The sequence below is a fragment of the Triturus cristatus genome, chromosome 9 (genome assembly GCF_964204655.1).
Source record: "Triturus cristatus chromosome 9, aTriCri1.1, whole genome shotgun sequence".
Lineage (NCBI taxonomy): Eukaryota > Metazoa > Chordata > Amphibia > Caudata > Salamandridae > Triturus > Triturus cristatus.
In genome coordinates this window covers 952,062,985-952,087,066 of record NC_140592.1, presented here as the reverse complement: position 1 = coordinate 952,087,066, position 24,082 = coordinate 952,062,985, and the positions used below count along the sequence as shown (strand labels likewise).

The 24,082-nt window shown below is 45.9% G+C and overlaps 1 protein-coding gene across 1 annotated transcript in view; it reads right to left on the bottom strand.

Moving 5' to 3' along the window:
• Positions 1-24,082, bottom strand: part of EML5 (EMAP like 5) — a 1,456,757-nt gene that overhangs the window by 579,792 nt on the left and 852,883 nt on the right. The window contains exon 15 of the mRNA XM_085626574.1: positions 19,791-19,896. Within this exon, the coding sequence (XP_085482700.1) occupies positions 19,791-19,896 (106 nt within the window). The remainder of the gene's footprint in view (positions 1-19,790; positions 19,897-24,082) is intronic.

Here is a 24,082-nt window from a genome sequence, read left to right as displayed (position 1 = left end):
GCTGCATGACATGTTGGACCTACCGGACTTACCACATCAGAGGTGCAAATAACCAGCAACTTCATTGGCTCCGGCTAAGCTTTACATCCTCTGCTACTGGAGGCAACACATCACTATTGATGAGTACCCTTGACCTTGAATAAATGAAAGAACTGTTGCAAACTGCTTCCTGTGAGCAAGTGAAATATCAAAATCTATGTCCAACTGGCCATTTTTGATCAGATATGGGGTCCCTTTCTGAGGGACATGAAAGTTTCTGCGGACTTCCAACCCCTTCTGAAGTCCCCCACATGCAGTATTCTTGTGCTACATACCTCTCTGGGGCTGTAGGGGTGTTTCTAATCCTACAAAGAAGTGAAAATTCACCTATCACTATGTACCCTGCCCTCTAGCCAGCTGGTAACAAGCCCTCTGTTTCCTGCCCAGAGAGCTCTGTATGGCAGGTTTTCAACCACTGCCATATCTTGGTTCTGCTAAAAATGGCCAACTGATCCTATTCCAAGGACCAGCTCTCATATCCCTGTCTGCGCTGCATACCCTTATAGCTCTTCCTTCCTTTAGGCCACTTTTCCTTCTTCTGCCTTGTTCATAGATCTTAACCCTCTTGCAGCGAAGATCTTTGTCTCTAGAGGAGCAGTCACCACAGTGACTCCTCTGAAGGCCGTGAATGTTTACTGAGCTGCCACCATGTTTCATTCATCCACTCAGAAAATGTATTTGTTTTGCAGAAAGAAACTCCCAAAGTGGGAGTCTTTCAGTAACACAACAAACTAATGACCCTAACAGCCTGGGGTGTTTCTGCCAGGATGTGGGAGTCAATTTTCTTATTTTCCCTTCGGGTGCGGGACAGGGTTCTCTGCCTTTTTTGCAGCGAACTACCCGGTCCACCAAACTCTAAATCAGGACTGATGTTTGCCCTCTAGTGTTGATGATGGATTTTCCCCCTCCTTCCTCCGTTTATGGGTCTAGTGAGAAGTTTGTATGTTTTTCTGAGGCTTGCTCGATCAATCGACTGAAGAGGGGTTTAAGCCTGTGACGGATCATACTTACTTGGATAATTTAACCAGTGTACCTATGTGCCTTGAGAAAGCCCCAGGCTATATAGCCTCTAAGGGGACAAAATACCTGTCGGCTGTTCTCAGAAATGCCAAAACGCAAATCATACAATGGAGTGTGATATAACTTAACAAAATGATGGTATAACGTATGCAATGAAGTCTGAATATAGAATGTGATGTAAATCAAGGATGCAATCCAAAGGATGACTTGAGGAAGAATTAAGGAAAATAAAAAAATGGAATCACATGAAGAATAAGACGATATCTGTCCTTTGTTTATATAACAGAATTGTCTGTGGAAGCATTTAAAGTGAATGACCATTGGGAAGAAACACTCATCATTTACCTACATATTTGACATAAGGGAGGAGCAGTTGGTCCAAACCTCAAGAGTGGGCTACCCCGTGATAAGCGGTATCACTTAACAGGACAGGAGTGTTGAGCCATAACCTGTTCTCTAAAACATGTGGTACTGTTTTTATCGGGAAGATTGTGGAAATATTGGATGGTAGGGCTTTCACCATTTAGCTGCGTTTTTCAAAAAGTTTGACATCTGCAGGTGATTCTGGGTAATAAAACATATTCGGATTACTGCAAGACATATTACTGTGGGTTCTCCTGGGTCTCTAGTTTTCAGAAACGTATGGAATTAGTATCTTCCTCTGAAGGCCTACTGTATGCCTAAATATTTGACACATAACTTGCGGAATCTCCCCCATCAAAAACATTCCCTGGTGTCTAGTGTGTATATTCCTGATCAAACACATGAAAACCTACCCATGTCTAATAACCCCACACTCAGAATTCCTAGCAGTACACCTATTTGGGTCAAGCATTTGGAGCATTATGTTTACAATTGCAGGAAACTTCTCTGTTCCAGGGAATACAAATTTGGAAATCTGACAAATATCATGTTCAGTTCAGAGTCCCAGAAAGCCAGATAGGGAGAGGGCAGTCTGGCACTCAACCATATATGCATTGAGAATTGGAGATATAAAAATATATGGCGGATGTATGTTTTCATACAGTCCAGAGGCATATCTTTGTCTAAAAGATAGGTATGCTAAACTGTAGTTTTGCTTGCAGCTGCTTTTCAAACTTCCAAATGCAAAGCACTCGGTTTATTACTTTTGGGCGCCCTTTGACTAACAGACAACCCATATATGTCTTGGACACTAGCATACGAAGACCAAGAGGAGCCAAGTTACGGGTCAAGTCTTGGCAGGGATATGTTATCGCATGAGGGAGACTGGAGGGAGTTACCGTGTTTTGGAACGAAATGCTGAAAATCTGACCAACATTGTGTTCAGCACACTCTCCAAGCCAGCCAATCAGGGTGAGGGAGTCCTGGCGCCCTGCAGTCGAAACTTTTGGAGGTGTAAATGTTAAATATATATGGTTATAATATGTTACCATACATCCAGGAGTGATATTTGTGATCAACATGCAGGTAGCCTCGCTAGCATTTCGCTTGTAGTTGCTTTTTATGTTTCCAAAGTGTACTGTGTCTGGTTTATTGCCTCTGTTACCCGGACACTATACAAAAGCCATAGATATCTGGCACCCCATACTTAGTATTACTGAGAAGAATAAAGATGGGCATCAAGTCTTGGTACGGATATGTTCCTGCTTGAGAGATACTGAAGGGACTTATGTTTTAGAAACAAATTGCCAACACTCGGACAATCATGAGTGTTACTGGCCAGCCAGTCAGGGCAAGAGAGATCTGGATTCGCCCAATATATTCAATAGGTCATGAAGAATTACCAAATATATAGCTTTTACCCTTTCCATAGAGTCCTGAGTTTGATATCTGTCGTCAAATGAACAGTGCACCATAGAAAGTGCTTCTACCACAATTTTGTCATCTGCGCTAATATGGCATAATTGATTTTGAAGACTAAATGCCCTAGTAAAACCCACGCATATTTGCTATTGCTGAACTCCACAAATTATGCATTTGTGACTTACTGCGAATTCAGAAAAGTCCAGTGGTGCTGTGCAAAAAAGAGCTTACTCACGATTGCAATTATGGCATGTGATAATTATCGCACCCCAGCAGTTCCCCTCCAATATATTCCGGCAGGTCGAAACTGCTGAAATTCAACAGGGGAAAAGGCCTGAAAAAATGTCAGGACATGTAAAATTTTCAAAATTTCTGGAAGGCTATAAAGACGGGGGCACGGCGTAATTCTAGCAACGTCTACACAGGTACATGTCTAACATTTCTAACTCCAGTACCTTTGAGGATGGCCTCCCAAGTTAGACTCTAGCAGTGCTTAATTTATGCCGGAGGTTGCAGGTGGAGGGCAGTGGCTCTCGTTTTTGGTTAGCAGAGCTTTTTTTTTTCATTAGACTTGGACTCAAAGTACGAGAGAGAAAGGCAGAAAAGGGAGAAAGGAGGAGGCAAACAGGAAAACAGTGGCAAAGGAGTATAGCATGGCTGAAAAAGACCCAGCAAGAGTGAGAAAAAGAGACATGAAGTGTAGGGTGGTGGAAGAAACATTAAGGGGAGTCAAGATTAAGTAGCCTTAGTATTGGTTAATCATGATATTCAACAGCCGTGAGGTCTAGGGTCCTAAGAAAAATTGAGATCTGGCAACTATCGTTTTACAAACTAAGAACTGGACTCGGATATGAAAAATGCTGCACAAGTTGGTCATTGTCACATTGTCTGTCACCATGATGTTTAACTGTTTTAATGTACCTGCGCCTGACCCAAGACCACCTCTCCTTCAGGAAGAAGCTGAAGACCTGGCTGTTCGAGCAGTAGCGGCACCCCCCCCTCCCCCCCCCCCCCCCCAGCGCCTTGAGACCCTACGGGTATGTAGCGCGCTTTACAAGTGTCACTGATTGATATATAGTGACCAATAAACTCTGGGTATTTTTAGTGAAGCCCGTAGGAGTTGCTGCTTTTTCTTAACATGTGTGACTGGGTACCTTTCCCTGGTGCTAAACAAACCTAGAACGGTATAGTGCTGTTCTCGCGGGAGCACCTCATGCCCTCATTTGGCGTTCGCTTTATCATCGGTGATTTATGGTAAACCAAACTACAAAAGAAGGGCAGCAGGTGCTCCCGCGATAACAGTACTGCGCAGCTCCAGGTTTAATTCAGCACCATGGAGAAGTACCATGCAGCACGGTAAAGACAAGAAGAAACCCTGTCATTAATTAAACCTGGATTACTCAGCGTAATTGAAAGTAGAATCGGTTATTGAACCTGCTGCATGATTCCATTCAGACACGCGGGTGTTAGCTGCTCCTCTGAGCTGTTTGTTTGCAAGCTATTTTCAGAGCATTAATGGTCGTATTTGTGAGTAAACACAGTGCTAACTAACCCGCAGTCCGACGCTGCACCGGTGCCCGAGAGAACGGTCGCGTGCCAGCTCTGAGTAAGCGACAGCTGGTGCTCGCCTCAGACACTGCGTACTCACCCCGTCTGCCTGTGAGCTCTCTTATGAGGTATTAGCGTTAATATGGGTTAATACCTGCTGGCAAAGGGCCAGTGAAGAAGCGAGCTTTGGCAGAGACGCCCTTCACTTACGGAGCGTTTTAAAATGAGTGAAAACGTATATTCTACGCACTGCTCACACTCCTAAAGCCTGGACGGCCCATTTAAAGAAATAGCACACTCTTAGCTTACGAGACAATGTTAACCTATAGTCAGTGTAGGCGGTTTCTTCAGGCAGAGTGCGCACGGCAATGTTAAGCACTCTAACCGAAGAGATGGCCTACACACTATAGATTACAATATTATAGTAGTGACCACTCCAGGTTCAGCATAAATGCCAATGCTAGTCCATAAACGCTATAGGTGGTCTCAACAGGTAGGGTTTAGGGCGCAATGTTAGTCATTAAGTACTGGAGGTCTCTTCAGGCAGACACCTACAAACGAGGGAATGGGACAATGTCACCCTGGAGACTTTCAGCACCACCAACAGCTCCTTAGCAGTCCCTAGTGCTGGAATTATTTATAGTCTAAATAAGTGAAGATCGCGAATACACACACACACCTCACAGCAACCAGATAAGAAAAATACATTTAGAGTATCTAAAACAGACTAAAATCAATTGAAGTTGGCAGATGGATCCATTTCCTGAGCAGCTTTTTTCAATTGACGTAGATGATTCTACCTAGATTTACTGTTGGCTACTAATAATAAACTTGCCATAGGTCCACCAGTGCTCTCAGGGTTGATCACAATATCCTGCAGACCCTCCCATTATAGGAAGGATTCAGGAGCGGAGGCTGAAATTAATTTGCTCTTTTTTATTAGACCGACCCTACTACAAAGCACTTTCTCGAGATCACATATCTCCAACAGGTGCATTAACCAGCTGAGTAATTGTACATTAATGGAAGCTGCAGTTTATGCACAGACAGTGGGGGCGACTAAAGAGCTGATCTCCTGAGCGAATACTGAGCTACCTTACTTGGAAAGTACTTTAACAACAGCAGTATGTGACATCCCTCTGGCACATCACAGAGGGACATTCAGGATCATATGCATGTTGCCGGTAGTACTTTCTTGGTGAAACAGATCAACTGCAAATTAGAAAATCCAATCCAAATAAAGTAGCTAAGGATGTCAGCATGCGGGTCACCACTGATATCTGTATGTAAAATGCAGATCGTAGTTTCCAGTCTTGGCGTAACTGGCTAATGCACCTGCTGGAGCAGGAGGACAAAGGTTTTGAAAGGATGCTTGTAAGGAAACATCAGGTTTTCCTCACAGGCTCAGCCCCCTCCCCCACCAACCATAGGCTAATGTTTGAGCTCGACATCACAGGGGTGCGGCAGAGGACAGTGGTGACCTCTGATGGGCAGGGCAATTCCACCTCATTTATTTGAATGGTCCACACCACCAAGGCCGATCAGCCCTCGCTGGAGACCTCGAGGGGAAGGTAGTAGCAGCCTTTGCGTTCTCCTGAAGGAGACGTAAAAGTTTAATCATTCCCTCCATGCCTTAATACACACATATCAGTATTCCCTTAGGCCGCCCAAACCTTCCTCATGTTAAAATGGGCCAGCCTGGTGGTGAGTAGAGGAAGGACACTGCCAGCCATTGACAGGAGAGAAGGTGGTGACAGGGACCCACCTGCCCCTGCTGCAGGGTTCTTGCATGGCTGCTCAGGCCCCTCTGGGCTGTCAGTGCTGGCTGAACGGGCACAGAAGAACCAAAACACTGGCCGATAGCTGGACCTGAAGGTTGGCACGTAACCTGGTGCCCGCTTTACCAATCCAACCCAAACTCCAACTCCTGTTCAACCTTCTCTGTTTCAAAGACCCAGGAATTGATGGACTCATACATGAGCTTCACTGGACCTTCGAGTGTACCATCTCCACTGCATGACAAATGGATAACCCAATCATTTATCTGTATGGTGAAGGATATGAGAACTTAGGCAAAGTGTCATTAGAGTTTATGTGATCTCACCACACACCAGAAAGCTGGCACTAAACCCAAGTGTTAATGGAAGGCCAGGGACGGTGTAAAAAAATATATATTCTCGTGCTGCCACCCATAGTATATTATACAAAAAACTGATGGATGGAATGCTTGAATTAATCTCAGCCACTGGTACCTGGTTAATGAGCCCTAACTAGGGCGAAATCGGTCCTGGGTTGCTAGTGGTCCATTCAGGCAAGACCTAGCAGTTTGTGGCTCGACTGTTCCCATTCTAACAGGGTCAAGACTGATTTACATGTCTAGGTACAAACTACACCTCAGCTCTTTAATAGTACAGACACCAGTGATCAGCAAACCAGTAAATGTGTTCTTTCAATAGGTAAGTAGAAACCACAGGACAGGAGACTACAAAAAGCTGAAACATCACTTTACGTACTGGACCCTGATAAAATCCGGACACATTAGTGAAGTTATCTCAATAACAGCAACAACACATTCACACCCCTGGAAGGTGGCAATCAGTGACTGACTCTGAGCCTTCAAAGACCTGAACCCCAAGGCAGTCAGAAGGAAAATGAGGGAGTTTGATGACAGCCCTGAGAACATGCAAAACCAGAGGCTGCATAAAGCTTTCTAGTCACAATAGGTGCAAAAGCATTGCCATACCATATGACCACACCACTGAAAAGTCATAGATGAACTACAGAGCATGAGTGCACAATGGTGAAAAATTAACTACGCAGGCCTCTGAGGAAATAAACTGTACAACGTGAAAGTTATCATGAGAAGCTGCTGAACTGAAGATAAAAAGGGTGGAAGCTGGAGCCGGGACTGATGCAGAAAACATGTAAAGCAGCTGCTGAGGTGCTAAATATCTACTGATGGCAACCAGACTTCACAAAGGTTACAAAAAATTGTCCAAGCCAAGGGCTGCAAACCGCTAATGAGACCTCCACATTGGAAGGGTAGAACAGAAACTATTACATTTTCCTGTATCAAGTCAACTGCATGAGCAGGATCCACATCAACAGTGTATCCAGCCCTAGCGTGTCAGCCGAGTCACAAAATAACCTGTGTCTGAAGCAAGGAAGTGGACTGTCACCACCTAAGAGTCCATCTCCCAGGAGTAAGGGCCTGCCAGACACGCAGCTGACACCATTGTAAAATGAGGAAACAGGTTACAGAAAAAGCCACTCCGGTGCTTGGAATGAGGTGAGATGGGTGACAGAAACGGAATAGGATTGGTTTGGATAAACTCGTGACCTACTACAGTCAGAGCCATATTCAGAATTTGTGCAAAAATCTGAATACAGTTCTGAGCGCATGGAACAAGGTTTTTACCTATGGTAACACTTTTTCTGGTGGATACAGTCTCTACCTGCAGATTGCACACCCTTTGAATATACCTGGTGCATGTTTGGATAAGTAAAGTTTCCTCTAATAGCTCTCCCATGCTGGCATGGGGCGCTGGGGAGACATTTACAGATAGATGTATTCATAAGAAGTGTACCATACTGCTCGGACTCCGAGAGACAGTCTCCCTGGCATCTCCAAGGTTTATTGATGCTTTTCAACGACTTCGGGCTTCATGGAATAAGACACAAATACAGCAACATCAAAGACAGACCAATATTTAGCTACTGAACCATGCTCGTAATCTCCCCTTGAAAAAGGCCCAGGCCTTCTCGCCACTGAGGGGCGAAACACGCATATGCAGTCGACCACGAGAAATTGACAGCCTCAACTGAACAAGAATAAAGATACTTCACTCTTTATCCTGTTGTATCTGTATTTGCTCTTTGTCAGTAACGCTGAAAGGCGGAGTATGATGAAGAAATGTGTATATGCGGATATTGACATTAAACAGTACCAATCGGGCTATGCCATCCAAACCAATGTGTTGTGTCCGTAACACCTGTGACTCTGCCTAATGCACCAGGATGGATGATATCGGCCCCTCAAAGTCACGGCATTTCTGCGCAAATCCCTGCAAGACTTAATCAAAGAACATAAATGGAAAACTAATATAGAAGTTTAAAGAAAATACGCAATAAAGCGGAGTATGTTTGAGAATCAGAATGACTTACCCAAGTCAGAGTCTGATAATTCATTGGATTTTCACTCAGGCTAGCTCCGTAATCTGATCTATTAAGGCAAACCCATCAATGGGAACCACAAGCGTGTTTCAATCAGGGGGGTAATGTACACAGAGTAGTGACTCAATCTTATAAATGAAGCTGATCAATGAAGGATTTACTGTGCCTGGGCACTCACCTTGTAGGCATCACAGTTTTGCTATGGTGAAGACTTATTGAAGCAAGACCATAGAAAAGTGATTTCACGTCACCCGTTCTTCCTGATTTCTCAGAGATCTCCAAATTAGAGGTCAAGGAGACAGTCAAAATGCATCTAGGACACTGAACTAGGTTTCAGCTCTGTGTGTCGAAGACTCCTACCACATACAATGCATACAGAGATTGTCTTTGCTTTAAAGACAAAGTTATCCTATGGATCAACCTGAAGTTTATGCTTAAAGTGCCTACAGATTATCCTTCGTTTCGTTTGCCCTAATACAACATTGTCAGCAGAAACATCTTTGCAGTCCCCGGATGTCAGCAGGTGCATTCGATTTTACATGGACAAAAGACTTGTGTGCTTCAGCCCAACTGTTCGTATATTTCAGCCAGCCTAGAAAAGGCTGACCATTGTCCAAACAGGGCATAGCACATTAGCGGTCAGCCTGCATCTCTTTCTGCCACAACAAGACGAAGGTTCCACTCCCGGGTAGAGTGAGGACGCACTCCACTAGAGGCATGATGACAACGGCACCACTTTATGCCAAAGTGCATCCACAAGAGAAATATTGAGCAGCCATGTGGAAAATCTGCTCAAGGTCATGGAGCACTAATGCCTGGATATGGACGCAGAGGCCAATTCAGCACTGGGGACAGCAGTTCTCCCAAACCAGCTTCAGTGAAGACGAGCCTTCTTCCTGTCCTATTCAAATGTTATGTACTGGTTGCTCTTCTAATTCGGGCACGTGAATAGATTAAAGAGCCAATGCTGGACAAGAAATGAGTTACCGACCTGTCACTCCTGTTCCCCAGTGTCATTCTTTTTGCTATTGTCGTATGTGACCCTCTCTCCTGCTCAGTTAGAGGCTCACGCTATCATATGTATTCCTCACACTTGTGCTATGAAATCCGAACTAGGATGGCTGGGGGCAGTGGGAGAGCTCAGCACTTCCATCTCATTGGCTGATATTTGGGGTGCTTAAAATGCTACCAAACACATACTGTTGAGGCCTATGGCCATTTTAACACTATTTACTTGTTTTTTTTTTTACACATTTCCAAAAACCTTTATTGAAAACTTGCACTGTACATCAGTGTAATGTCAATCAACAATTCAGGTACATTAATGGTACGCTAGTTTCGTACACCTTCCCGTACATATTTATTGCATAGGATCAACATCCCCCCTTATCTAACATGTATAGAACCTCCCCCCAGCGATCATAGGGTAGCACATGAGTATAGTATATAAAGAGCGTTGCATTCCGTAGACTACGGGGTCATTAGGTTATGCGATATGCAGACATCACACTTACTGTATAAACTAGGAGGGTGGTTTTAGCCTCCTTCGACTATGGCAGGACCCTAAAATCTCACCCGCCCCACTATGCAGCATCGCTACTCATTTGCCACATTTTCATTGCAATTCGATAATGCCTCAGATTCTGTTTGTGAGGACCTCGAGTGGGCTCTAGTACTAACCCCCTTCCCGGTTCCCCCCTCTTCCCCCCTGGCCCTCTCCCTGAATCGCTTCGTTCCCCAGCAGCTAGGCAGTCAGTGGTCCCCAAATGTCTTTCGGCAGCGATTTTATGGGTAATAGTTCAGCATAATAGTTCATGTGATCTTGCCACGTGGACATTGTATTTATCCAGTCCTTGAACTTGGGAGGACGCCCACGTCCCCATTTGCATGCTACCTGACGTTTCGCTAGGAACAAACCCATTGCCAAATATTTCCTATGCACTGTTTTTATGTCCTGAGTGAGCCCTAGAAGAGCCATGAGTGGGTCCGGGGATATTTGAGCTCCTATCATTGTCGACATCCCTTCAAAAACCTGTGTCCAGTAGGTAGCCACCTGAGGGCAGCTCCACTCTAAATGTATGAAATCCGCTCCCTGCCTTCCACACCTTGCACAGTTGTCACGTTCCCGCAGTAGGAGTTTATGCAGAAACTTAAAGTGTATGAGGCGTAGTCTACTATTACCTGTGACCGCCTCGGTCTGCTTGCAACTAAATTCCCATTGCTTGTCTGTAAGTGGTATATCTAGATCGTTGTCCCATTCCCGTCTGGCCGTTAGAGTCTGGGGAGGTGGCGCATTCTGTATGTGTTTATATAAGAGTGATGTGACATATTGTGGGGCTTCCGCCTGTAATAGGTCATGGAGGGGTGCGAGGATATCTGGCACATCAGGAAATGCAGGGGTTACCGCTTTTACACTTTGTCTAAGTCGAATATACATAAAGGTGTCCATGGTTGTGGGCACCTGTGCGCCAAAGAACTGTGTCTTAGAGCGAAATTGTCCCCCTACATATAGATCCAGGCGGTGTAATGCAAACCATCAAGTAGTTTGCGGCAGATCCCCTCATATGTGACTTGCAATAAGGGGTTACGTAGCAGGTGCATTCTAGGGGAATACATCATGGGGGCACCTAACCTGCGCGCAATATGTCTCCACGCAGCAAGAGTACAATCCACCGTGGAGGGGTCCCGCTCTCGCTCCTTCACCCTAGTGAAGAGGTAGCCCTCTGGAGGCGTCTGGGACATATAGCCATCTTCCACCGCCAGATGAGGCATGAAGGGAGGCGGGTGAAACCAGTAAATTGCGAAATGTACCTGTGCACAATAGTAATAGTACTCAAAATTGGGAACATCGTATCCCCCCTGTTGGTACGGCAACATCAGTGTGGTTAGGCTGAGCCGCGCTTGCTTTCTGCCCCATATAAGTCTTATAAGCTGTGTCTTTTGTGTGTTAAAGAAAGACCACCCGGGATGGTATGGAATGTTGATGAAGAGAAACAAGAACTTAGGTAGTAGGATCATCTTAATAAGAGATATCCTCACTGCCATTGACAGTGGTAGTCGAATCCATTTGGTGATGTTGTCTGTTGTCTTGTCAATAGCTACGCCATAATTTGCCCGCATCAGTGCGTCCTTATCCCTGGTTATAGGTACCCCTGGGTATTTTAACTCGTCACTCTCCCAAACCAGGGGATAGTCCAATTGGTGTGGTTGGGTGTTATGTGTGAGGGGGAATACTGCAGATTTAGTCCAATTTATTTGTATTCCAGAAATGGCGCCGAATTTGGTTATCTCCCTCAACACTAGATTAAGATTCTCTTGAGGCTTTTTGATATATAGGGTCATATCATCCTCATAGAGGGAGATTAGCAATTGTCTAGCAGGAGAGATCAGAGATCTCTCATTGTGGTGCTGTCATAGCTTCGCTGCCAAGGGTTCGATGGCTAAAGCAAATAAAACTGGGGCAAGCGGACACCCCTGCCTTGTGCCTCTGGAAACGGTAAAACGGTAAAATGAGAAGAACGTGCGCCATTCAGCAGGACTGTGGCTATCGGCCGCGTGTACAGCAGTTTAACCCAGTTCAAGAGAGTAAAGGGCATCCCCATGTAACTCAGAGTTCCTATCAGGTAATCGCACTCCACTGAATCAAACGCCTTGGTGGCGTCAAGAAAGACCGCCATCGCCGAGCAATTGGGGTCTATGTCTTGTAGTACTGCTAAAAGTGTTCTGAGGTTGTGGGACGTGGCACGATTTAGGATAAATCCCGCCTGATCCGGCAACACTAATCGTTCCATCAGGAGACTGAGGCGGATCGCTAAAACCTTTGCTAGGATTTTAGTATCACAGTTCAGTAAAGATAGGGGTCGGTACAATTCGCAATGTAGTGGGGATTTGCCAGGTTTTAGTAGCGAAGATATTTGAGCCTCCCGCATGGTTCTCGGCAGGCTTCCCTCCTCTAATGCTGCATAGAAAAATTATTTTAAGATGGGTGCTAAAATTGGCGCGTAGGCTTTATAAAACTCTATTGGCAAGCCATCGGAACCCGGGGCCGCCCTGATTTCATATGCATTATTGCCTCAGTAATCTCGTCCAAATACAATTCCAAATGTAGAAATTTTTGTTGATTAGGACCTAGCCATGCCAATGCCATATCCTTGAAGTACTGTGGCAAATCTAGCGGACCGCCCCTGTGTGAGGTATAGTGTTTTATAATAGTCCCTGAACATATCGAGTTGATCAGAGAGGTTTCTATGTATGGTACCCTGCGCATCTTATATTTCCGTGACATAGTTTGAAAACATAGGGGGGTCTAATCATGCGTGCTAATACCTTCCCTGGACGATCGCCTTCTCCATAAACCCTGGTCAGGTATGGTTTCCCTCGGAAGTTGCTTTCCCTGCTCGCGGTTTCCTCGTATTCTGTGAGAGTTTCCCTCAGTTTAGCTCGGTATGTCCCATCATTCGGGTGTGCCTGAAGCTCTGCTTCTAGTGCTTTAAGTTCCCCTTCCAACCTATGAAGGTCCCTACGTTTTGAGTATGCCCCCCCCCCCCCCTTTGAGATACACCATCCCCTGGCCGTGACCTTATATGCTTCCCAGACAGTAGTAAGGCTGGAGAAAGAAAGTACATTCCGTTCAAAAAATTCCTTAATTTCCCGCTCGATTTCCGTCCGAAAAACAGTGTCTTGGAGATGCAGGGGATTGAGATGCCAATTGTTGCACGGGGTGTGGCTTATCGGGGGCTGTAGTTCCATCACCACGGGGGAATGATCTGAATATGTGCGAGCTAGATGGGTAACATTTACGAGCCAGTGCGCTATCCCAACCGACACGATCAGGTAGTCAAGTCGAGCCCATGACGCGTGAACCGCCGAGTGGTGCATGCCCTCCCGCTGTATAGGGTGTTTATACCGCCATGTGTCAAGTAGGTAGTTGTTGTCTAGTATGTCTTTTAGTACTCGGTGCGTGTTCGTGAAATGCATTGGGGAGACTCGAGATCTATCCATCTGTGGCTGCACCACTGTATTAAAATCTCCCCCCCAGATAACATAGGTGGTGCCTATCGTTTGAATTTTAATCCATAGTAAGAGCAAAGTTTGTGGATCGTCAGTGTTAGGGCCATAATAATTCGCAAATGTCACGTCATATGAGTTGAGCTTCCCCCATACCAGACAGTACCTCCCGTTATTATCCACTTTTGACCCATTGGGTCCGAACCTTACTCCTCGTTTGATGAGAATGGCCACTCCCCGAGAGTAACCGGAGTATGATGCAAAATACCGATAGGATGCCCATTTCGCAGCGAATTGAGGGATAAGTTCCGCATGCAAATGTGTTTCTTGTAACACTGCGACTGTGATGTGATGTCGGTCTAAGTAGCCAAGTACCTGCCTCTTTTTCCTAGAGTTATTCAGACCCCGTATAGTGCATGATAATACATTTAGATTGTTAATGTCCTATGTGACATCAGTCATGCCTTCGTCTATCGTGATTACGACGGAGTACTATTTTGCCCCTGCTGACCAACTGGGTAGATAACATTGCATTGAACATAAAACACCCTCTCCCCACCCACTCCGGCATCCCCAACTCGCCGGGCATATGTACCTTCCCGCTATTAAGAACCATCAGTCCAACCAGTACTGTCCCTTCTTGTAGGAGATTTGTGGGAACGCCCTCGTGGGAAAGTCACTATGGGCTCACACCATACCCACTCTCCTCCGCTGTTGCACCTACCCGCTACACCGCTGCATCCGCGGGCAGCCGTGGCAGGAGGGAGGTGAGAGTCCGGGCGAGACAGATAATAATGCTATAGAAAAATTAATACATCAGCAATGTAGAGCAGCTCCTCGGATTCAGGTCACCAATGCTGATCACACTTGTTCGGTAACAGTTGCTCGCCTTAGTCTGGGTTTGATAGGGGAGACTGGGATCTGGATCGTTCTCGCGTGCCCGTTCCAGAAGATGCGCCGCGACGATTACGCTTAAGGAAGTCCTCCGCTTGTTGTGGGTTTTGAAAGAAGTGTTGCCTCCCCTGGTGTGTGATTTTTAGTTTCGCCGGGTACATCATAGCGTAGGGAATCGATTGCGCCTGCAGTTTTTTCTTCACGGCAGCGAATTTGCGTCTTGCATCTTGCACGGTTTACGTGAAGTCCGGGAAAAATGACAGTGTGGTGTTTTCATAGTGTACCTGTTTATTTTCTCGGGCAAGGCGCAACACCATGTCCCTATCCCGGTAGTTTAAAAGGCGTGATATCACTGGGCGAGGTGGTGCTCCAGGGGGTGGGCGGGCAGCCAGGGATCTGTGCACTCTCTCCACCGTGAGGTGGGCAGAGAAGAAGTCGCGACCGAACAGTTCCACGACCAATTTTTCAATGAAGTCTTCCATGCGGCCCGTATTGGTCGATTCCGCCAAGCCCAGGATGCGCACATTGTTTCTTCGGGATCGGGCTTCTGAATCCTCGTTCTTATCTGCAATTATTTTGAGCAGTTTATCCATCTGTGAAACATGTTCTTTGGTTGCCGTAGCGCCATCCTCCAGGTCGGACACTCTACTTTCCGCTTCTTTGATTCGTTGTTCGTGGTGATCAAGTTTATTAACAACTGAGTCCATACGTGCATTCATGGTATCTATTTTCTCTGTGATGGTTGTGAGGCGTTGTTTCATGCCTAGCAGGAGCGCCTTCCAATCTTCCTCCTGAGTATCCATGCTATCTGAGACTGCGTGGTCCGCCGAGTTGGACCTGGGTGTTTTGCGCGTTTCAAAGGGCAATTTCGTCTGTTTGGTGTCAGTGCGTCCCATGCTGAGACCGAAAGGGGCGCCCCCAGATGCAATGACGATATGTACAATCTGCCGTTACTCCCTAGACGTCGAGATGTATCTAGAGGCTGACCCACCCGGTCCTTCGCTAGAGAGCCCAGGGCACAAGCCCGCAGAGCGGCACAGGCGCTCAGTGCGTGAGGCGCACCGGTCCCTCCAGTCCCCGCAACTGTACTGCTGAGCTGTCCGGTTCCTTTGTTGTTCCAGGCCTCGGCCCAACATTTGCTGTGTGCCCGCTCTTCACGTGTGCCGGTGGTGCTATAGGGCGGTATGTCACGGTGTGAATCGGTGGCTGTGCATGGAGTCACCATCCGACACACTGGAGACGGTCAGGATCCGCAGCCTCAATCCGCAGTTGTCAGGAATGCCATAGCCAGCCGTCAGCAGCGTCAGAGGGGCCCTCAGCTCACCCAAAATGTCTGTCACGCAGCGTTCTCTTCATAGGTATTTGCGAGGCAATCACTCTGGTGGGGACGTTGTATGTAATCACAGAAGGGGGAGCCCCGCCGGGTCCCCACTGCACACAGCTATGCCCGGCAAGGCCACCCACCGGCATTCACCTGTGCGGTATTGTATGCTGGTTCTCGCGGCGTCCGGCATTTAAAATGGCGGCAGATCACCCCGGGCTATGGCAGCTACACTCGAGCAGGGAGCGGCGCGCCCGACCCCCGATAGATTCCGTGAAGCCAGCTGATGTATTGCGTCACAAACAGAGGGGACCCCCCCACACCTCTTCACCGTGATCAATTCAGGGACTTCCTTAACGCGCCGCCAGCTGTGTACTCACGTACATCGGCAACGTCCAGTCGGCGCTCAGCGGCTGCTCAGTGAAATTCTCCCGGGCCAGGTATTAGATTGCATAATGTCTTTGGGCGAGGAGTCCGGCTGAGGCACCCGTCTCAGAGGAGCACAGTGTGGTTGCAGCGGGATCGTAGTATGACAGGCCAGCGAGGTATCTCCGCCCGCAGGGCCCACGCGACTCCGGGCTTGCCTGGTTATCACAGCCGTCCATCCCCACGAGGTCGGAGGGACAGCCATCCGCAGAGATCCCCACCAGTCCGCAAGATCGTCATGGTCGGTCTTCCTCGTCCTGAATCGGTACCGCCGTGAGCAGTGGTGATTGCGGCTTGTCGTGGTGCAGAAACCAGAGCTTAGATGTAGCCAAGGATGGGGTGTAAGGATAGTTTCTCGCTCAGTAGGGCAGGAGCCTCACTGGTGTGCGGCCATCTTGGTCGCGCGCCACCTAGCGCCCCCCACTATTTACTTCTGTTTTAAAGTTATGAGGGACTCCCAGCTTGATGACCGGGAATGATTCAAGAATATGAACATACGAAAGAACCACTGTGGAGAACGTCTTACAAGTCAATGGGATAAGACTGGGATCTTGCTGGTTGGAGGAGATCAATCAGTCTGGAAGAAGAAGTGCTGCTATTCCTGTTGTCTTCGTAAAAAACGTAGGAGACTGGTTAGAACAGGAAATCGTTTGACCTTCAAATTCAGCAGGTGTGGCCAACCTGTATTTCAACTCTCGCGGCGCTCAGAAAGGTACGTCCTTTCTTTCTACATGACAAACACCCCTTTGTAATAAGTGCCATGATTTTATACGGCTTGCATTATTGTTACTGTATCTATCTAGGCCTGCCACATAGCCAGTTGAGAAAGCTTCCGAGAAATCAGAACATGCTGGTAAGTCTGGTGCATGGTCTATGCACATATGTATATCTCTGCACCTGGGAGGTCATTACACTGGCTCCCTATTCCACAAAGGATTCAGTTCAAGACTTTGCTTTGTATGTAGGGCCTTCCATCAGACTAGTCTGTGATTTCCAGCTGAGAATCATTTCCTACATTTTCTCAGACCCCTTTGGTCAGGCTCTGTCTACTTAGTTATTAAGCTGTGTTTCACAAAAGCACGCTGTGGAGACAGGTCTATCAGATTGCTGGGCTCATTACTTTGGACGAAGCTCCCATTTTATCTATGGCAGCTAGCGGAGTTTTCCTTTTCTAGGAAGCCTTAAAGACCTAACCTTCCTGCTAACTCATTGCAGTTTCATTTCTCCTGTGTTATAGACATTGCCTAGAGGCGATAGTTTACGCTTTACAAACATGTAAGTAAGATTCCTGCACCACACACTATGGGAGATTGGTCTTGATGATCTGGTCAGTGATAGCACTTAAATATATGAAAATAAGTTACTTACCTGTAATTGTGGTTTCTCCATTTGTGGCATCTTTCATAGATTCACATGCTTGAATTATGTCCCGCCGTCAAAGTGGGAGTCCCGCAGTACATTCAAAAGCAAGGTAGGTCATACATAGTACATAACGGCTAAAAAAGACATTCACTTTATTAACTTACCTACATCATTACAAAAGAACCAAACTTCAGCCAATAAGGTGACAACACTCCCCAGAGAGGCTTCACTCCTTCATATCGTCTACTGCACGTCGTGTGAAGGGAGTCTCCCTGAGCCCTGCTTAATTATCCATGATTTTCTGTCAGAACCTAGTTATATGAAGGTATTTCTTTGAATTTCTTTATTGGTTATTCTGAACTGACAAGCTAAAATGTCAGATTCAAGCAATAATAGGTATTTTCAGACCTTGTGGGATCTGTGGCAAGAAGAGGCTGCACTTTCCAGGTGTAATATCCCTACACCGGGACAAATTCAGCAGCACCTGCATGTTGTCTGCTTTCCTTCCGAGCAGCAACATGCAGTCAGTGAGGGGGTTTGGTTATTTAAATTCAAGATGGGCACAAAATAAAGGCTGAAGTTAAGGGACCATCAGACCTTTTGTTAGAGTATCCTGGCTGGAAGCAATCTCACACCTAGATGCAAATGCAATGGTGGAGAAAAACAAAGGCACACAGCTTATTACTCCACAAGTATGTAGGAGAAGCATGGTGCTGACTTTGTTCAGTCCCTGTATATAAGAGATATGCACGCACTGTAAAAATGTCAGATGTGTTGGTCTGTCCCACTATTTACACAAATAATTTAAATACCACTATTTTGTTTCATTTCTTTTATAGTGCTACTCATCACAATGCAGGGAGTCAGGGCGCTTACATCACACGTACACATTATACATTGACAATAAATCATATATAAGGGTGTAAATTAATGTACAAGATGTGGAATATAAGAGAGTGAGGGCTACAAGGTGTAGGAGTCAAATGTCCTTCATTGCAAATTATGCGATATTAGAAGGATTACAATTTATAACTACAAGTAACAAAAGGATGTCTGTGTTAAAATTAGTAACTCACCTAGCTACATAAAAATCTAATCTTCCTGTTAGATGATGTGATTTGCAGGAGACATATTAACCCTCAATACTACTTTGAGTCAAAACTGGTACTAGATAAAACACAGATCTCTCCAGCAAAAGCGTTAACCTCCAGAGTTATATGACCATTATTAATGATCCCTGAGATTTAATGGGCACTCAAAGATCTGTTCAGCAGGTGCCTTAACCCCGAAGGATATTTTAAAATGCAGATTTTACAACCAACTAAGCAGAAAGGATTTACTGCCGCATTTCTTCCTGTTGTCAATTTCTTTGCAGAAGAGTTTCTCTAAAATAAATTAATACGTTGAGGCCCAGATTTTGCGTCAAGTTTGTATCACTTTTTTGGCCCAGCCCGACGCAAAATCAAATATGTTAAATCTTGTATTGTGCTCAAATATACTCATGATAAACCTGCTAAACATATGTGTGAGGTATTATGACCTGACGTCACTTCTTGTAATGTTACGTCCTATAAGGTCATGGGTTGTTACGCCGCTTTTTGTGATGTTGAGCCGTGACGTCACACGCTGTGATATCATGCTCCATGATGTCACGAGCATACTGCCCAACTTGTTAATACCCCCCACTTCGTTTTTAGGACTTGTGCCCTGCAGATAGTCATTGGTCAATGCTGAATGGGGGACCCTGGAAGTGCTGGTGGTCCTTCAGCGCCTAAGGTGCCTACATTACGCCGCTGTGCACACAAACGTCTTCTGGCATTCCCTAGATTCAGACAGAAAAATCTGCGTTAGGCAGGTCAGGAAGATGTGTCAATACGGAGGCCCGTGTGTGCAAGCACCAGTGCACGTGTGCTTGTCTGCATGTAACATCACAAACGAATATTACTTTTGTTCGGGGGGTATAAGGAAATAAAATAATTGTACTCGTGGTGTCATTTCGACCCTTGTAATTAAAGGTCACGTTGACCCTTGTAATTAAAGGTCACGTTATCAACTGTCTGTTGTGACAGTGCTTGGATGATGTTCGCCAGCAGATTCTATTCGGCTCAATACTAGTACAAGTTTACAGCACAGTTTCCGGCCCCTAGAAAAATCACCGTTGACCTCAAAGCAAAGTCACCTGTACTGAGGAGGAAGGTCTAGAAAGAGCACCTACCTGAGAAGTCTACTGCACACACTCCAAAATGGTGGTAGCCCTTTAAGACCGACAGTGGTTTGATGGTCTCAGTGTCCCATATATGGACTGTGCAATCGCGTCCAACCTAAAAGGTAAAAAAAGCGAAAAGGAGATGGAATGGTCGTTCCACATGCTAGCTGTAAACTGCAATGCATTAGAAAGTTGTTTTGTTTCTATGAATACCATCTCAAGCACAACTCAGGCTGAAATTTCTAATTGAAGTTAAACCTTGGAATTTGGAAGAGATCACAATTATATGTGTTCCGATTGAACTCATTAGAATACATAAATAGCGTTTGAATATGGTTGTTTAGAAAAGATACACTTTTTGAAGGAACAAATTTGCAATATGAAGAAAACATTTCAATCTATAACTTTCTGTTTTTTAACTTTTTTCAACACACACGATCAGGTACGTGAATGGATGCATATGAGCAAATGCAATCTCTTAAATTAACTCACTGGGATAAGAACCTTGCGAGCAATGCAATGCTGCCAGTAACTAGCGGTATAATCTCATGAAAGGCTCTCTGCATTGTCCACCAAGCTATCTATGGACAAGGGAGGGAGCAAGATGATGAAAAGAGAGAGGACATGATAGAGGCGATAGAGAGAGAAGGGAGAGAGAAGATGGAAGGCGAGGTAGTGAGAAGAGAGGAAGAAAAGAAAGAGCACGATGCTAGGCAGGGCTGGTTTGATCATTTTTAGGTATCTTCCGCGACGGCGCATGCATTGCATGCATCTCACTTGCGAGAGATATTGTATACAACAAAGGTCTAAGAGCCCACCCATTGGTTAACATTTGTTGGCTTCAGTGGCGTAACAAAAACTCCCGCAGCCCCCACGGTGTGGGGGGAGGGGGGGCCCAAGCTACAGGGGCCCCCTCCGGTACTGGCAGGTCCCTGTCCTGAATGCTCCAAACTGTGTCCAGAGCTTGGGAGGCTACCTTGCGTGCACTTTGCAGGGGGATGCTCTAGTTTCATTATGCCACTGGTTGGCTTAATTGTCACGCTTATTTCCTGCCTTATAATTGGCTAGCACATGCTGGCTTCACTTCCTCTTCTTTCGACTGGAGCATGTACCAAGAACTGATTGCTGGCCTTCAACTGACAGCGCTGAGATTTAATTTTCTTCTTCCCCGTCGTTCTTGTTAAACCTCTTGCCATTTATAGCTATGTTTTACTGGATCACACGCACTTCAAAGAAGCCTTTTCGCCTTTGAAATGGATGTTTATGTGGAGTGGTTTGGGAGCAAGATGGCGCTAGTGTGAGCTCTTTCCATCCAGCCACGCCCTGCCGGACATCGGTAATCCACTGTCTGCACCGGATCTTCGTGATGCTGGTGTCCTGCTCTTCCAGAGTGTGGTTTCGGATGCCGTGTGGAAAGACATGTGGCAGCAGAGCGGCGATTTGGCTTTCTATCTGGAATGCGGCTTACTCTGCAGCGGAGGCCTCGTCTGATCCAGGTGCCTATTTTTCGAGCAGTGTGATCTTGGCTGTGCTGAGAGCAGTGTCTCAGCGCAGCAGAAGACAGATGCTGACCCGAGGAGTGAGGAGTGTAAAAACGAAGGCGGCTCGGGGAAGCACAGCTTACAGAGACGCCGAGAGAGCAGAAACCTTCCGGAAAGGTAAACGGGAAACTGGTGGATTGAAGAAGACGGTGGGGAGAACAGGGGGCGGAGGAAATATGAAGGAGGGCGGGGTGCAGATCTCGGTCTCCTGCCCTCTATAGCTAAACATTTCCCTGCTATTAAGATGCCTACTATGCCTACTCTCCTGCCTGCCTCTTTAACAGCATCATCATTGAAGGGGTGTTCAGTAAAATCAGGCGATCCTCAGGTGACTGTTGGTATCCCAACCCAAATTGACGGGGTCAAAACAGATGTGGTTTTACCCAGTCACCAGGGTGGCTCTAAAAAACTTAACGAAGACATATATTCTGTCTTGGTCTCTCCTTTGGGAACTAGTAATTCTACCGCTAAGCCTGGGCTGGCGATCCCTCTGGCCTCTGGGTCTTCTGACTCTACTCCCGAGTTTGAGGTGGGTCCTGTGGAGGTAAGCTTGGGAGACAATTGCGGTGCCCAGGTCTTGACTTCGGCCCCTCAGACTCCAGAAATTACTGGAGAGCACTTCTACTTAGTATCTAATGGCTCTTTAACAGAAGACGGTGCATTTAGCTCAGACAGTGACAGCTCCTGCAAATTCAACGAGTCTGACCCCTCCTTTAGTACCGGAACTGTTCAGCGGCAGAAAAAAGCTTGTAACAATGCTAAAAGACGCAGTCATCTTAGTTGGGACTATTCGGACTCCCAGTTGCTTTATCCTCCAGATGACAAAACAACCAAGAGCATACATTGTGAGATTACAAAATCAGCACCGATACAAGCAGCAGAACCCTCATTAACCTCCATAATGTCCTCCATAGAACAATTCCACGATGAGGTTCGCTTGGATAGCCGCCTTGGTAGAGGGGCCGCCAAAAAACTACAGGGTGGAATGCAGAAGATAAATAAGATATGTACTAATATTGGTGATCGTATGGCCATGGTGGAAGGCCGCACAGAAAATTTACAAACTGAAATAACCTCCCTAAAAGAACAGAATACTTCTGAAGCCGCCTGCCTGACTGACGTAATGGTAAAGTAAGAGGAACAGGAAAACCGACAACGTCGTAACAATCTACGCCTTCTGGGGATCCCTGAAGGGCTCGAGGGGGATGATCCAAGATGATATATTGTCAAACTTTTGCGAGACTCTTTTCCGGATTGTGCTAACTGGAACTGGGATCAAGAGGTCCAAAGGGCACACCGTTTCCCTTTCAACCGTAAGCTACAGCGGAACGGCAACAGCTTTAGTGATGAAAAATCCAGAGCTTTTTTGGTTTTCTTTGGAAACTTACTCCTTAGTCAGCTAGTGTATGATCAGGCCCACCAATACTCCATGAAGGGGTCAAATGGAGTATTGTTTTTTGCAAAACATGATTTTTGTCATGTTACAGTGGAGCGGAGGTGGCGTCTTCACCAACGTATTGCCCCTTTCCAACAGCAAGGTGCCCAGGTGTTCTTAATGAACCCGGCAAGGTTGAAAGTGATCATAAATGGCTCCTCCCAGATTTTTTTGTCAGAGATTAAAGCTGGGGAATTCCTGAAAGAAATCAAAGGGAAAGGGAAAGGGCCGAGTTAAGCTGCATCACTTTCCTTATTTTGCTGATCAAGGATATTTTCTTAAAATCACTATCAATCTATTAACTACAGCCTATAATGTGGTAGCAACTGAGCGCCACAAGTGAGCAGTGATAAAAGGGTATTGGCAGGCTTTTTTGGTGGTGGGAAGGGTACCTTAGGTAGGAATTAAATTATTTATAGGCTGTGATTTCCCTTACTTCTTTTCTAACTTATTAGAACAAGTCCGGGATGGTTGGGTGGCAGGGGATCACACGTGATGACCATCACTCAGAGTTTCCCTGACTGCTTATTTTGGGGGTGGGGGGAGGGAGGGTGGGGTGGGGGGAGGGAGGGTGGGTGGGGTGGGAGATAACGACACAGTAATGGGAGGAATGATTATATTTATTTACTTTTTTCTCATAAATTGTGGTTCATGCTCAAATGGTCCTTGGAAGCAGGATGTAAGGGGGAGGATAAATAAGGGATGCGCTTACAAAGGGAAAGGAGGAAAAAGAAAGGGGAAACAAAAGGAATTTAAAAAACAGAAAAATGTACATCGAGAGAAAAAGGGAGGAAAAAAGGAAAAAAAATGTTATTGGGTGTTCGTACTTGTTCATATTTAGATCTAGTTTTTTCACACGGAACAATGAGGTGTAGGATCAGCATGGGTTGTTTCCTAATGTCGGGTCAATGGGGTGTTTTGATTTTTATCTCAACACTTATAAAAGATATCTACTGATGCACAATCTGGTTAGAACATGATGAGTAATCTTAGAATAGTTTCTGTTAATATCTGTGGTCTAAATGACGCTATGAAAAGACAAAAAGTTGCACAGGGACTACGTTTGTTGGAGGCCGTCATAGTCTGCCTCCAAGAAACACATATTGAGGGATTGCAGCAACATCTTCTGTACTCACTGGGGTATAAAGTCATTGGGGGAACGTCCCAAGGGGCACGTGTAGAAGGAGTAGGGATTATGGCTGAAAAGAAGCTCTCATTGAAAATTTTCCAAATGAATTCTGACCCCCCTAGGGAGATGGGTTATAGCTGAATGTCGTTTACCTCTTAAATCGGCCTTTACTATATGCTCCATTTATGGGAGTAAC